Genomic DNA, 15,671 nt, shown 5'->3' with positions numbered 1-15,671 from the left:
TGAGATTCTTCTTTAATCCATGAGTTAAAAATCCATTATTTTCTCGTGCTGGTGCTCTGGGAGTGCTGGGATCCAGCTGCTTGTGGCCATCCTGTCCCATTCCCAGCTTTCCCCAAATCCCTCATGGACAGGGATGCTCCTGCCTCTTCCTGCTGTGCAGTTTTATGGATCCCCCAATTCCAGCCAGGTTAAATCAGGCTGTGAGGAACCTTAATTGAATCCATAGGTTAAATTTTCCATCTGAGCCAGAGCATTAATCCTTTGTATTGTGACAAGGAATGTTCCCGTTTCTCCATGGCACAGCTTTCCCTCCCTTTGGGCTCGGCTGTTTTTGCTTTCCAAGACAAATTCTGGATCTGGCTTCCATCAACAGCACCCTCTGGACAGATCCCTGCATTTCTGGATCTATTTCAATAATTCTTAGATAACAGCTGTATTTTGGGAATGGGAAAGGATGGGATCCAGCCCAGGGTTGAGCTCTGGATATTGGGATCAATGATCCAGATCCATCCCAGGAAGGGGCTGTGGGGGACCCCAATGAGGACACAGGTACCCCCACATCTCCCTGGCACCGCCAAGCAACTCCCTCGTTCCAGAAATAGTCCCAGCCTGGCAAAGGCTCAGGAATAAATCATATTTTGCTGTTATTTTTATAAATTCCAGGGAAACTGGAGCCCAGGGAACCTGCACCAAAGCCACTCCATGGCCAAAAAACCCCGAAAAAGGCATGGATTGCTTGGAGCTGGCGGGAATGCTGAGCCTTCCCGCAAGGAGCCGCTTCCCAGCCCGGAGCTGGGCAATCCCTGTGCTCATCCCAGTGATGGGAAGCAGGATGGGGCCATTGGCAAAGTCACCTTCCACAACACTTGTCCCTGCAAAGCTCTGCTCCGTGGAATGGTGAGTTCCCAGATATTGATTGCAAGGAAAACTGGCTTTATTTATTAAAAAATCATGAATAAAGCAGGTTTCCTTATGGATGTTTGGGAATTTGAAGGAATGTATTGTTATTAAGTCCTTGTTATTAAGACAAATCCAGCTGGTTCCTTAAAGAATTGGGAGTTTCCTGAGGGGCTTTATCAGCCAGATCCCACTGATTTTTGCTGGGAGACTTCAGGAATCCTCCCTTCTATCCGTGTTTGGTGTCTTCACTCAGCACACCAGCAGCAGGAAAAGCACATCCAGAGGATTTTAGGATGATGCTGAAGGAGTTCAGGCTGAAAGATGAGCAAGGAACTGAAACCTGTCAGCAGCTCCCATTTTCCAGTGGGATGCTCCGCATCCAAACCTGGAGCCCTGTAGGGGTTTTATTAATGGAATTTCTTATTCCAAGGTCAGGTTGGACTTGGCCCTTGGAGCAACCTGGTCTATGGAAGGTGTCCCTATCCATGGCAGGTAAAGGAATGGGATGAATTTAAGTTCTTTTCCAACCCCAACCGTTCCACGATTTGATGCCACCTCTGCTCATAAATCCCTGGGCAGGTGACATCCCTGTCTGTCACCTGCTGAGGAGCTCCAAGGCAAGGACAAAGTGTCCATGCCTGGCAATTCCTCATCCCTGCTCCAGGAGCTGTCAGTGGCCCTTGGCAGCTCTGGCAGGAATCGGAAATCACCGATAAATCTCCCGATGTGGCCCTGCCATCACTGCCGGGGGGAGCTGTCACTGCAGGGTGGGGATGGGAGCGGGTGGGTGATGCCATGGGTGGGGGAATCCATGGAGCAGGGCCCAGCTGTGCCCTGGGAATGTTCCCCTCAATCCTGCTCTGCCAAGGGTGGGGTTTGGGAGCCGAGAACTGGGAATTGTCCCTTGGCCCGTGGGCGTGCATCGCTTGGATTCAGTCCCCGGCATAGCTCTGTGGGAAGCACATGGAAAAATGGGGGAAATGATGCAAGATTGGAGCCAAACAGAGGTGGGGAAGGCGCTGGGAGGGTGTTTGGGGGCTGAACCATACGGAGATGCCCTGACCTGCCCATCCCAGGGGTGGGATGCAGCGGGATACGGTGCCAGCCTTGGGAGCACAGCGGGGTTTGGCCGCCCGGTCCCAGCCCCGCCGCCTTCCCGGGGCTATTTATAATTCGAGTTGCACAAGGTTGGGACTGGGTTTTTTTTTCTCCGTGGTTGTATCAAATCAGCGAAAAAAGGGAACGGGAGCCGTCTCTCGAACATCCTGTCTGTGGCTTCGCTATTTGTGCAGGGAGTTTGCATTTCCACTTGGATCGGGAAGCAGTGGCGGGATCCGGAGCTCGGGACCGCAGCGGGTGTGGAGCCAGGGATGAGCTCCCTGTGGGAAAGGCAGGGCAGAGCTATCCATGGGCATAAACCCAGCCCTGAGCCCCGGGATTTGGAGCTGGGATGTGCATTTGGGAGCCTCCTATCGCGTCCTCGTAGCTCCTTTCCCAGCCATTCCCATTTGTCCCCACGGCTCTGCCGGGGGCGAGGGAAAGTGCTGCTGGATGTCGGAGAAAGCTCCCCCGGAGAGGGAAACCTTCCTCCAATTTCTTCCCCATTAACTGTGACATCTGTTTCGGGATGAGTCAGGCGGGTTTCCAGCGCCTGTGTGGGAGGGAAGGAGGGCGAGAGCCGGAGGGGTCGGACCTGCCGGGCTCCGGCCGCGCATCCCGGCTCGACAGGGAGCTGCTCCAGGGCGTTTAATCAGCCCAAATCAATTTAGAGCTTTAATTGCTTTGCTCGGTGTGGGTGGCACTCGGCGCTTGCCAAGGACATGGCAGCTGCCAAAGGCTGGGATTGCTGTTCCCGACGGCTGCTCCTGCAGCGATCCCGCTCCGTCTCCAGCCCCGGGAATAGGGATTTGTCCTTCCGCAGGCGCTGCTGCCGGCAGGGCTTTGCTGAGGGAGGGAAACCCCAACCCACAAACGCTCGGAACGGGAAATCGTATCCCAAAGTCAGCGTGTTTTCCCTTCATCTTGCTAAACACAGGCATCAGTGTGTGCTGGAGTTAGCTGGCACAAGTGTGAGAGCAGGATCCTGCATCCTGCCTGGACACGGGGCAGTGGCAGGTGCCTGGGAAAGGAGGCAGTGCTGAGGGAGGGGTTGCTTCTGTGGGGCTGCAGAGCTCGGCCTTCCTGGGAACACTGGGATTGTGCCGGGTCTCGGCTCCGGACCCCTCGGAGCTGCCGGGATTTCGGTCGTTGCTCCGGCACGATGTCCCGAGGTCAGCCCTTGGCTGAGCATTCCCAGCCCCACCAGGCCCTGGAGTGGTTTTGGGAAGCCCCCAGGTGCCAGCACGTGGCTGGTGCCACCCAGAACTGCCTGGGCTGAGCATCTCTTGGTGGCACGGTTTAACTCCAGGCACACCAAAGGAAATCCCATCGGTTTGTGGTTGGTTTTCTCCCTTGCTGCCTGGATTCAGGATGCTTTTGGGCCTCTCTTTGCAGCTGAGGGTGATTAATTAATTTCAATTAATCTCCTGTAATAGATGAGCTTCCTCTCTGCTGGGGAGAGGGTTGGCATGGCTGGTGGCAAACCCAGGGTAGTGTCGCTTGAGCTGATGCTGGGGTGTCCCAATGGGGCAAATCCTGCTCCTTTTCCAGGCTGGAGGAGGGTCAGGGGGCATCACTGCCAGATTTCCTCGTGTTTCCTTGTGCTGCCTTCACTCCCAACCCCTGCACTGGCTCTTACCCTGCTGGGATGAACGCTGAGACTGGGATGGCTGAGGCTTGGGAGCTGCGTGGGGAGGGAAGGAATTTTCCCGGTGCCACATCAAGCTGGGGGTTATCCAAACCTCCTGCTCTGTGTGGGTGGGGGCTGTGCTGCTCAGTGCTTCCAAACTGGGGGGGCTGCCCCAAAAAACCTCTTGTTTGTCCCCCTGAACCCCATCCCTTCATCCAGCCTTTCCCGTCCCTCCTACCCGGGGGACCCCGGAGCCTCTCCCAGCTCCTCTGTGCCCCCCAAAGAACTTTTCTCGCAGGTGTTAAAGGGGCCGGCGGTGACAGAGCTGCCACCACAGAGCCTCTGCGGGCTGGGGGGGCTGCCTGGAAGCAGCTGCAGCATCCTGGTGCTAATGAAATCCATCGGGAGAAGCAGCCCCTGAGCAGCAGGAGCGGCGTTTGGGAGCCAGATTTTGCCGAAGGGAAGTGACTCAACGTCTTGGAAGGAGTTGGGGGCGGTGGGGGGAGCACAGGACAGCGGTTGACCCAGGGTGGGGACAGCACAGCCGGGGGAGGGGGGCTGGCAGCCACCTGCCTCTCCTCTTGGGCTCCCGGTTGGAGCAGCATCCCTGCGGAGGGCTCTGGGCTCCGTTATCCCTCCGTGGGGCGGGGTGCCCCGGGCCGAGGGGACGGCACAGGAAAGGAGGCCCCTTGGGAGGCAGCTCGCTGCTTCCTCACTCTGGCTTGTGATCCAGGCCAGCGTTCCCAGCTCCCGGAGTCACACCCTCTCCCAGCTGTTGCTCGCCGAGCATCGCGCTGCCAAGAAAACCTTTGGTGATGGATGAAACTCCCTCCCCGCTCCCTTAAAACCGGCGGCGAGCGGCACCGTGCCTGTGCCTGGTCCCGGCGCGCCGGGATCCGCCTGGGAATGGGATCCCGCTGGCATCCCGGGCACCCCGAGCTCGTCCTGCCCAACACGGAGCAGCGGGAGAGCGTTGGCACCACGCGAGGTACTGGGAAAGGTCACTGCAAGGCTTGGTGGGGGATACTGGGAGCACTGGGGAGTGTCACTGGGAGCGCTGGCGGTGTTACTGCGGGAGCAGATGGGACAGGACCTGCTGGCAGAGCGACGGGACAGATCCAGCCCGTGCCACTCTCCAGCCGTGTTTCTCATGGATTTTATAATTCTGGGCTGCATTTCCCGCTGTCCTGGGGCACTGCTCCTCTGCATCCTGCTGGGGACCTGCCACAGGTGCCACAAGCGTGGATATCCTGGAACTCCAGGAGTCCTGCGAGCCTGTGGGAAGAGTGGGACGTCAGGGAGCCGGTCACGAGCCACCCAGCCTGGCTCCACAGGAGGATTGGCACATCCCTGCCTGCTTCACACATCGGGGCTTTTTGGGGCTTCTCCTTTCCCTGGAGCGCCCCACATCAGCACTTTTCCAGCCCCGGTTCAGCTCAGGGATGTTGCAACACAGAATTGTGCAAAGCTGGCAGTGGCTCTGATTCCTCTTTTTCGGCTCTCATGGGAGTTCGTCCACGTGGGACGGGGTCAATGTCCCCACCTGATGTCCCCATGTGTCCCCAGTGAGCTCCCTGCTAGCATCACCCCCTGTCCCCTGATCACAGCTGGGTGGTGGTTTTCCAGCTCTGAGGAAACTGGGATTTGTCCCTTGAAGCCGAGAGCTGGAAAACTCATGGATCTTGGTGACGGAGAGCAGGTGGGGACTCTGCTGGCAGGTGAAGCTCTGTCACAGCATGGTGAAGCTTTTGCCCCAGGTATTGTCCATCTCCCTCTGGATGGGCTGTCCCGGCTCAGGGCAGGGATTTTTGTGTCCATCCAGGCTCAGGGCAGGGATTTGTGTCCATCCAGGCTCAGCTCATGCCGGATCACTGGCTGCATCGTGGATGCCACCAGCAATTTCCAGGTCCTGGCAGGTACAGGGTGGAGGTCAGGATGGCCCTTGGCTGGTGATCTCCTCTTTGGAGTCCCAGTGCAAACCAGGACAGGCCGATTTCCTCACTGGGAACGCGCTGCTGGATGAAAGCTGGGAATGGGCAGGACCTGGCACCTTCCTGCACCCCAGGAATGGCTTTGGGTTTCCCCTCTCCTGCGTGTGCAAGGCCAGGAGCATCCCAGGAGCGAGGCATGGATTTGGGGGGTCCTGGAGAACAGGGATGAGGGGCAGCCAGGGTGGAAGAGCCCGAGAGGACCCTTTGGCTGTGCTCACAGCGAGGGATCCCCAAATGCTTCCCAAGGGCTCCCAGGAGATTCCCAAGCCACTGTGGGCAGCACAGGAGCTGTGGTGGACGGGGCACGTCACTCCTGCCACATCCCCTTCTGTGTCCAGCTGAACTCTCCGCAAGTTCCACATTCTCCCCCTTCCCCCTGAGCTCTGCTGACTCCAGCAGCTGGTTTCTTCCACGGGCTGCGTTTATTTTCCTCATCCTCCCATCCCATGCGCGTCTGCTCGGGATGAGAAAAGCCGGCAGTATCCGTGTCAGCTCCAGCTGGATGCCAAAGCCACAAGCCCAGGGCCATTCCCATGCCAGCCCTAACGGGGCTGTAGAACAAGCAGAGATGTCTGATCCAGCCTCTAAATGCTGAAAATTCCGTGGGGATTTATCCAGCTCAGGTAAACCCCTCTGGATTTATGTATATTTATTAATTTATATTTTTTTATAGGGATTTGGGAGGAGGGGTTTGCTGGAGGTTTGCAACCACTTGAGGTTTTTTCCTCCCCTGTTGTTATAAAAGCGGTTTTGGGACCACTGGGATCCCTGCTGTCCTTCACCCCAAACCCTCTAATTTCCCCTAAAAGCCCCACCCCTTTCAGAGCTGGGCTTTGCAGCCTGCGGGGTGAGGAAACAGCACGGAAGGGAGAGGAGCTGGCTGTGACTTTGGGGGGGGCTGATGTCCTGACAGTGTGGCAGTGTCCCCTGCCTGGGGACAGGGAGAACAGGGTGGCTTTTCTTTGCCGTGCTGATCAGCATTCAGCTGGGGACACCGAGCACAGCTGGGAGGATGCTCCCGCGGATCCGGGGTGACTTCCTCACTCGGGAGGGGGGTTGGGGGGCTGAGTCTGCTCTCCCCGGCCATGCCACATCCCCTGCAGGGTCACGTCCTTCCCGCAGCCCTATTTCTGGTTTTTCTGGGTTTCTTTCCCTTTGTACACCCCAAATTCCGAGTGATGTCTCCAGGGCTTTGTGCCCTGATGAAACCCAAGCCATGGTTATGGACACCCTCACCCGACTGCTGGGATGTAGCAGGGAGGATGCTCCAGAAAAGGGAGTTTTATTGGGTTTTTTATTGCTTGAGAAGTGCCAGGAGAAAACCTCGGATTATTAGAAAAAGAAGAGAGCAGAGGAGATGAAAGAATTTTTATTATCTTGGAAGTCGAGTGGTTTTAAGCAGCTCAGAAGCACAAACTGCCCTTTTTTAGAGAAAATCTTTGCCTGTGTAGGTACAAACACCCAAAGTTTTCCCCTTCAATCCTCAAACCTTCCCAAGAACAAAACAGATGGAGCAAAAGGCCAGGATTTTATGAACGAAGTGGCTCTTTCAACACTTCGTGCCAGGGAAGGCCGGGTTCCTCTGCTAGAGTTTCACCCTGGGAGGGGCCTTTCACGACCCGAATTTTGAGGTTAAACACCACTTTCTGGCTGGATTGGGGCGCGTTGCCCATGGGGGTGACCCCACTCTGTGGCCAGGAGGATCCATGGGATCCATCCCATCCTAACCCGACCCGTCCCGCGCAGCCCGGCCGGCTGTGCCCAGATAAACACTGACTCATGTTTTTCTGTCCCACCCTGGGCACAGCAGCTTTTTTTAAGGCTGCCTTTTCCAGCTATTCCCTTTTTCCTGTGCCGTTCACACGGGCGGGGTGAGCAGCCTCAGCCGGGATGCTGGGAATGCCGGAGGCTGCCGGGTGCGGGGGTCCCGGATCCGTGATGAACAACTGGGATGTGTCTGAATGGATGCAGGTAGGGATCAAGCTTCCCACTGTTCTTGGAGCAGAGCTCTGTGCCTCCTCATTCCCCTGCGGCTGAGCCCCCTCCCTTTGCCCTGGGAGTCTCCAGCTGCTCCAGGGGGAGGTTTGGGAGAACTTCCAGCCCGGATCCTCACTGGCAGGAGCGCGTTCTCAGCCTGCTCCTGCTGCTCCCACGGCATCCCATATCCCTGCCCCTTTCCCAGCCTGTTGGAGCAGGACAGAGGGGTCAGAGGTGGTGGCAGGGTTGGAATCACTGCCAGGAGCAGCTTTTGGGCAGGCTGGAGCTTGGCATTTGAGGTCTAAACCCCCTTTTGATGGGCTGGTGGTCGATTTACACCGAGGGATGAGGGACCATTCTGGGTATCCTGGTGGGGAGTGGGATGCTGAGGAGCATCATCCCTGTGGCAGCTGTTGCCATGGCAACCGCTGGCTAAAGGAAGGGGGAATTGGAGCTGGGTACCCAGAGCTGTTTTCCCATTTGGTTCCTTGCTCTCCTGAGCACGGGCAATTCCTGGGAGCCGGATCCCGGCAGGGATGTCCCTCATGTGTAACCCTGGGCTGGAAATACCCAGTGGGTGCCGGAGGGATGGGTGGGGTGGCCTCGGGTGCCAGCTTGGGATGGGGTTTGCATCTGTCTTCCCTAGAGCATGAGGTCTGGCCCATGGAATCCCATGGGATGCCTGGGATCCAGCCCGCAGGGTGGGACTCGAGCTCAGCCAGAGCTATGAACCCCCACGAAACTGGGACCAGCACCTGCCACGTGTCCCCAGAGACACCCCTGCCCTCCAGGGACATCCAGGACTGTGGCAGAGCTCAGTGCGGTCTGGTGCTAGCAGGTCCAGAGGGGCGTGGAGATCCCGTTTTACCCAGTGCCCTTCCCAAAGCTCCCAGCTCCAAACATCTGCCGGCAATTCCCCTCTCCCGGGAAGCCGTGCCGGAGCTGCGGGGGCAGCTGCCCGCACCTCCTGGAGGAAGCGGGTTGGGGTTTGGGGTGCGCTGGGAGCTTGGAAACCACGGATGGAAAGAGGGAAGGGAAGTGCTCCAAGGAGGAGAAGGCAGAGCAGCTGCTGGGGAGGGACCCGGCTGCTCCGAGGGGATTTGTTTGTCATGTCCGGGGTGTCCCATGAAGGGGGGACAAGCACTAACCCAAGGGTTCTTCCAGTTTCCCCAGCGCGTCAGACCCAGCCCCGGCAGGTCCCAGCCCGGATTCATTTCATGTTGTGGATCAAAGCGTGATGCACTTTGACAGCGCAGGCAGGATCTGATGTGCTCCAAAGCTGCTCTGCTGGTTTGATTTAATTTGATTTGATTTGATTTGATTAGGTTCTATCAGTTCTCCTCAACCTGTCCCAGTGCCTCCAGTAAAAGCCGGGCCCCGCGGGCGCTGGGCGGGCGGGAGGCGGTGCTGGCAGCCTGCCCATCCCTATAAACTCCTGGAGCAGGGCTCTGGCATCGCCCTGCCCGCTGGAATCCGCTGCCAGCGGCCCGAGCATCCTCTGCCCTCCCCGTGTCCCTGGGACGCGCATCCCGCCGCGTTTCCCCGCTCACATCCGTCCCCGCCCGTCTGCCTCGGCCGGGACAGAGTTTTTCGCCCAGAAAAAGCTGGATTTGAACATTTTTTTGCTGTTCTCTCGGTTTCCTGTTGCCTTCCCAAGAACAACATCCCTGACCTCATCCTCCCCCGGTATGTGCCGGGATGCTGCCGGTGCGCGGGCCGCCCGTCGGGAATCCCACCCGGCCTTCCCTGGGTACCAAGACAAACACAGCTGTGGGAATGACGGAGAAAAGGCTATTTTGGGTAAATCCTGAGCTCGTTTTTGTTGAGGTAGGAGGACAAAGATGAATAGATTGAAGGGAGAGCAGTGGTTTTGGCTCGAGCCGGGAATTTTCAGGCCGGAGAGGACCAGTGAACACACTCAGTATTATGTGGTGCTTTTTTTTTTCGTCCCAGACTTTGGAGTTTTTCTTTCCTGTGAGAAATGAGGAGGTTTCATGCAGCTGCCCCTGAAACTCTCCATTTTTGGGAGGATTTTGGGGAGGCAGGCGGGAGTTTGTTGGATGATTTTCCAGCAGATCTGAGCTCCTGCTGCCCATCTGGAATGTTCATGGTGGGATTGGCAGCTGCCTGCTGCTCCTGTGGAGTTTGGGATTGCTCCTCACGAGCCCTGGAAACAAACCCATCCTCTGCCAAATCCCATGGGGAAGCAGATTCCTGGTGTTCCCGTTGCTCTCTGCCTTCCTCATCCCAACTGGGAACAGAGGCCAATCCCTGCCCAACCTGGCAGAGCAAAATTAACAGAGAATTCAAATCAATAATCCAGTAAACAGAGTTTTGGAATGAGCTGAAAGTCGCCAGGCCCAGCAATTGGAAATAATAACAAGGGGAGGATTTTCCATTAAAAACATGGAAGCGGGCACAGTGGGAAGAGGAGTGGGAATTTCTCCTGTCCCCCCAGAGCAGGGGCTGAGTGACCCCTTGGTGGTGAGGGGTGGAGGTCCAGCCCTGGGGGTGCCTCACTTGCCCCATGGATGACACCACGGTGGACATGGGGGTTGTAGAGCAGGTCCAGGGAGCTTTGGGGCTCTCTGGATGATGGGATGGGATGGGATGGGATGGGATGGGATGTGATGCAATGGGGTGTGGTGGGATGGGATGCAATGAAGTGGGATGGGATGTGAGGCAATGGGGTGGGGCGGGATGGACATGGGGTTCTGGGCTCTTCAACCCTTCTGGAGCTCTGCCTTTGGAAAGGGGAAAGTCCTTGTTCCATAAAGCAACGATTCATTAATTGTCATTAACGTCGCTGTGAGAGTCAGTTCTGCTGATTCTGTTCCTTCCACCAGATCATTGACTTTAATTCATCTCTTTGGCCATCGAGGTTTTCCTGGGACAAGGCCTCTTCCCAGCTCCAGCTCATTCCCAAGCTTTACACTCAAACCTCATTTGTTCTGGCTGCTTATCGTCCCTCGGAGCTCGGCCAGGGGGAGGTGAGAGGGTGGGATTTCACCCCTGGCCGGGGACTCTGCAGCAGCAATGGCAGGAAGGAACAGCAGGAAAAGCCCAGGGAGAAACAATAGCTTCCAACAAAAACACCATGGGAATTTCAAAGCAGGGCTGGCGGCAGGGTGATGCTCGGAGACCTTTGGGGTGAAACGCCTCAGGAACAGGGAGGGTCCCTGGGTGGGCAGAGCCACAGCCCTCCTGTGAGGACACGTCCGGGTAGGATGCTCCATGCTGGGGCTCTTGCTCCTCGTGCCAGGGCTCGCTCAGGCTTTGGGGGATTTGGGTTTTAACCCCCCCTGACCCACATTCCCAGGGGACAGGTTGAACCTACTGAATGAAGGCTGGAATCTGGTGGTGGCAAATGTTGTTGGTTACCACAATTCTCATTTTCACACCCAGGGTACGAAATGAATCAGGAAAATAACCCTGGGAGAGTCCAGGGTGTAAAACTGATACTGCACCTCATTTGTAGCTTTAATTATTTATAGTAACCTGTGGCTGATCGTTCAGTTTTTGTGTGCACCTACGGATGCTGCTGGTGTTGGGTGCTCGTTCAGAGAGTACAGCACAGGATTTCTGCCCTGGGTTATCCCAAAAGATGCTGGGATCATGGCAGGACCCCACCTTCCCCAGACTGGTGGTGAGGAGGGTCCCTGGGCCAGCACAGCCTGCTGAGGGAGGCTGCACGGGGTTAAGTGTGGCCGCACCCTGAATGGGTTTCCTCCCTTAACCCCACATCCGGGGGCGAGTGGCCTTTCTTTGATCCTGGCTTCAATGTTACAGCTCGTGCCTTAGGCTGGTGTGGAGGGAGCTGCCGTTGTGCCCTGGGACACTGAACTGTCACCTGTCCCCCATCTCAACGGAGAGGAGAGAGGTGAGAGGGTGCCTGGTGTCAGTGGGGTGTGTGGGGAAGCTTCCCTTTGAGTTTTCAGTCCAATTCAGGACAAAAAAAAAAGAAAAGAGCCATAATATGTTGCAGATTGGAGGGCTGTTGATGAGGTGTTGATGAGCATTATCCCGGTTTTTCCCCTGGAAGTAGGCGGGTAATCAACATTTTTTGCAGGATGAGGCTGCAGCCACATCCTGGTGGAGCTGAAGGACTGAATCACGTCCTGATGTCTCACGGATGGGGGTGGAAATCAAGGAGGAGCTGCGGGAGCATCTTATTTGGGACCAGCAGTGGGGTTCTCACGGGATCCCCCACACCTGTGTGCTTTGTCCCTTCGCTCCCTGTCCCCAATTCCCACACATGTTGGGGGGCCATTGTCCCTCCCGCTCTCCTCACTGTGATTAACACCAAGTGTTTGGCCAGCAGGGAAGAATCACCGGCTGCAGATCCCAGCCGCCGGGATCATAGGGATCGGGTTCGTACGGATAATGGCGCTTCCCAACCTGTCCGATTACTTGGATGGCCTCAACAACTACAGCGACTACCCGGACTACACCTACGAGGACAGCAGCGGCGTGTGGGCTGACCCGTCCCACGACCCCAAGGACATCACCCGGATCCTGTCCGTCATCATCTACAGCGTGTCCTGCGTGCTGGGCATCCTGGGCAATGGCCTCGTCATCGCTATCATCACCCTCAAGATGAAGAAGTCGGTCAACGCCATCTGGTTCCTCAACCTGGCTGTGGCCGACTTCCTCTTCAACATCTTCCTGCCCATCAACATCGCCTACACGGCCATGAGCTACCACTGGATCTTCGGCACGGTCATGTGCAAGCTGAACTCCTTCCTCCTCATCCTCAACATGTACACCAGTGTCCTGCTCCTCACCACCATCAGCTTCGACCGCTACGTGTCCGTGGTGTTCCCGGTGTGGTCCCAGAACCACCGCTCCACCAACCTGGCCTACGGGGTTTGTGTGATCATCTGGACCGTGGGCATCGTCATGAGCTGCCCCTCGCTCGTCTTCCGGGACACGGCACAGACCCGCAATTCCGTGATTTGTTTCAGCAACTTTTCCCTCTCCAGGAATAAATCCTATGAAGGGCTGGCTCTGATGAGGCACCGCACGGTGAACATCACCAGGTTCCTGGCTGGGTACATCCTCCCCATCACCATCATCACCTTCTGCTACGCCGCCATCGTCTTCAACCTGCGCCGGAACCGCCTGGCCAAGTCCAAGAAGCCTTTCAAGATCATCATCACCATCATCATCACCTTCTTCCTCTGCTGGAGCCCCTACCACCTGTTGAACCTGCTGGAGACAGTGCCCGACACGGTGCCCTGGTCCGTGTTTGAGATCTTCATCCCGCTCACCACGGCGCTGGCGGCCTCCAACAGCTGCATGAACCCCGTCCTCTACGTCTTCATGGGCCAGGACTTCAAGAAGTTCAAGGTGACCCTCCTTTCCAGGCTGGTGAACGCCCTCAGCGAGGAGACAGGACACTCCAGCATCGTGCACAGGAGCTTCTCCAAGATCTCCTCCATGACTGAGAAGGAGACAACAGTTGTCTAAACTCAGCCTGCAGGAGGGATGGAGTGTCCTGGTGTTGGCCATGGCCACCACTGTGACAGTGACCACCACTGTGGCGGCCCTGGTGTGGGTCAAGCATTGTCCACCACTGTCCTAGAGCCCATTTTTGACTGGTGTTGCTGCCTGGGGGCTGGCAGGGGACGGAAACCCCCAAGGTATGGACAAGACACAACCACCCTTGATCTTGTGTGGGATTGCAAAAATCCTTGCACTGAGCTACGACAACATTTTGGGGCGTTCCTGTCCAATCTTTGCATTGCCTGACTCAGGAAGGGTTTTCCTGGTGTTTCCAGAGGCACCATGGTGGGGTGGAGGATGTCTGGGAAGGCGTCTCCCCATGCCATGGGTGTTCCCTGCCATGGCCAAATTGGTGGCACTCCTCTGTCCCGTGTCTGTGTGTGGCTCCTCATGGTCAAGTCCTGAGGTATTTTGGTACCAGAGCAAGGTGTTTGTGACTTTTTTGGGAAGTGTCCTTACGAGCAGTTGGAATATCCCGCCTCAAAGAACTGGGAAGTCTCAAATGCCTTCCAAGTGATCCAGACCCAGGGCCAGCTGCCAGCGTGGGGATTGAGCTCACACACAAGGTCACCAGCATGGAAAACTGGGAGAAAAAAAGAGGGAAAGGTCAATTTGAAATGTGTTTTTAACCCCCCTTTGGTGGGCACATTCCACACGGTGCATCCTGCAGAGCAGTTGGATGTTTGGGACCAGGAACAGGTCCATGAGCTGGGAATGAGCTCCTGGGAGGACCTGCTGTCCCCTCCGGCATCCAGCGGGGACTGGCTCCATTGCCAGCTGCTCCCTGGTGGGACCAGTTGGTTCTAAGGGATGATTTTCTCTCTCCCATCTTGGGAGACTCTGGGAATCTCCACACACCAATCCCTGCAGTGAAGGAGGGACTGAGCCACCACCTCGATCCGATTTCACGCCCGGTTAATTTGGGAACTCCTTCTCCATTGGGGCTCCATCACCACGACTCCAGTGTCACCCTCATTGATGTGTCACTCCCAGGACAGCGAGGAATCCCTGGAGCTGGATTTGGGCAGCTCCCAGTGGCCCTGGGGACATTTCAGGGCAGCTCTGTGCAGGGTTTGACACGTTCGCGGTTGAGAGTCTGCTCCCAGGTGCCCACAAAGGCTGAAATATTCATTTACAGATTTTCTTGGAAATCAGGATATGGAAAAAAAATGTGGAGAGGCAGCTCGAGGAAGAGCAGGGAGCTATTTCCATGCAGCAGATCGTGCCAGCCACAGGTACCAAGTAAAGCCCCGGTAACTGAGCCGCGGGAACATCGCGGATCAGAGCGGATGCTGCTGCAGGAGCTGGATTTCAGGATTTCAGACGGATTATCCGACGTCCTGTCTGCCCCAGCGCTGCCTAGCTGCTCCACCTTGATCTGCATCATCCATAGTGTGATGGGACACTCGGCACCTGGATTGTCTCCGTGTCTCCTGGGGTCGGGATCCAGCCGCTTCCCTAGGGAGCGCTGCCGCATCCCTGCACCACGCCACGTCCCACGGGCAAGCCCAGGGCTACTCCCAGCCCCGATGCACTGAGATTTTTTCCCAAAATCCATGCAGGATCCATACCCGTGGAAGATGCTGTGCCTGAGGAGGCTGCGGGGCCTCTCTGGTGGTGGGAGGAGGCTCCTCTTTCTCATCTCCCCCAGTACTGCTGGAAGGTTGCTGGGATCCTATTAGGAGTGGGATGGGACAGATGGGAAGGACGAGACAGATGGACAGACAGGGCGGTGAGAGGGACACACAGAATGTGCAGAGGATCTGCTTAGGGAACAGTGGGAATGGGATGTACCGGGAGCCAGCAGCCACCAGGGCTTTTCAGGCTCAGGGTTTGGAGCAGCAGGAGCAGCCTGGGCTCCCCTGTGCCTGCCCTGGATGTGGGAACAGTGGGATGAAGTCTCAAGGACTGGATGCCATCCCATTGCCCCATTGCTCCCAGTCCGTGCTGGATATGGGATGCTCCTCGCTAATTCCGGTGGCTGTTTTTTCCCAAGCCCATCTGTTAGTACTCCGATTGGCTTTCCAAAAATAAAAAGCAATGCCTTGGTACTTACCCTGGGGTTAAATCATCTCTGTAATGGCAGCTTGGGAATCCCAAGTCTCCCAAATATTTGAGTCCCTCTTTGTAGCTGTTTGCTTATTTAATAAAAACCTCTGTTTTCCAGACAAATCGGTGCATGGAGTGGGAAGGATCCCAGGGTTTTTCACTGAGCAGTTGCTTCCCTGTGTGCATTCCTGATCCCTGGTGGTGAATTTGGAATTGTGGAAAGAGCTCAGGAGCAGAGGGATGGGGTTTGAGTGGCTGAGGTGGGATCTGAGCCTCTTGGATGGGCTTTGGGAGATTCCCGCTTGTATTTGTCCCTGCAAAGACCAAACGGCTCTTTAGGGGGAAAAAAAAAGAGGAATTTGGGGGGAAAAAAGCTGCTGAAGGAGCATCATTTCCCCCACATCCACATGCAGAGCTGAGGCCCCAGCCCATGTCAGCTGCCCTGTTCCCTCTTGGATCACATCTGGCAAAGGCTCTGTTATTCCAGATTGGATAAGGAATTATTAGTGCCAGCGTTGGGT

At 56.4% G+C, this 15,671-nt stretch overlaps 1 protein-coding gene across 6 annotated transcripts; it reads left to right on the top strand.

Moving 5' to 3' along the window:
• The first annotated feature begins 724 nt into the window (after nt 1-724).
• On the top strand, nt 725-15,273 carry CMKLR1 (chemerin chemokine-like receptor 1). Of its 6 annotated transcripts, none has more exons than XM_019285261.3 (3): nt 725-897; nt 11,386-11,476; nt 11,918-15,273. In XM_019285261.3, exon 3 carries the CDS (start codon nt 11,980-11,982, stop codon nt 13,063-13,065), a length of 1,086 nt encoding a protein of 361 aa, XP_019140806.2. In that variant the 5' UTR covers nt 725-897; nt 11,386-11,476; nt 11,918-11,979; the 3' UTR covers nt 13,066-15,273. The 6 variants fall into 6 exon arrangements, with proteins under 6 accessions (XP_019140806.2, XP_020440115.1, XP_010396600.2 ...); XM_010398298.4 differs by lacking the exon at nt 725-897 and adding an exon at nt 4,528-4,616; XM_010398302.4 differs by lacking the exon at nt 725-897 and adding an exon at nt 4,528-4,616 and having other exon boundaries at nt 11,915-15,273.
• Nucleotides 15,274-15,671: the final 398 nt, after the last annotated feature.

This window comes from Corvus cornix, chromosome 15 (genome assembly GCF_000738735.6).
Source record: "Corvus cornix cornix isolate S_Up_H32 chromosome 15, ASM73873v5, whole genome shotgun sequence".
In the NCBI taxonomy this organism is placed as follows: domain Eukaryota; kingdom Metazoa; phylum Chordata; class Aves; order Passeriformes; family Corvidae; genus Corvus; species Corvus cornix.
Note: the sequence above shows the minus strand (reverse complement) of the source record. Positions and strands in the feature narration are given on the sequence as shown.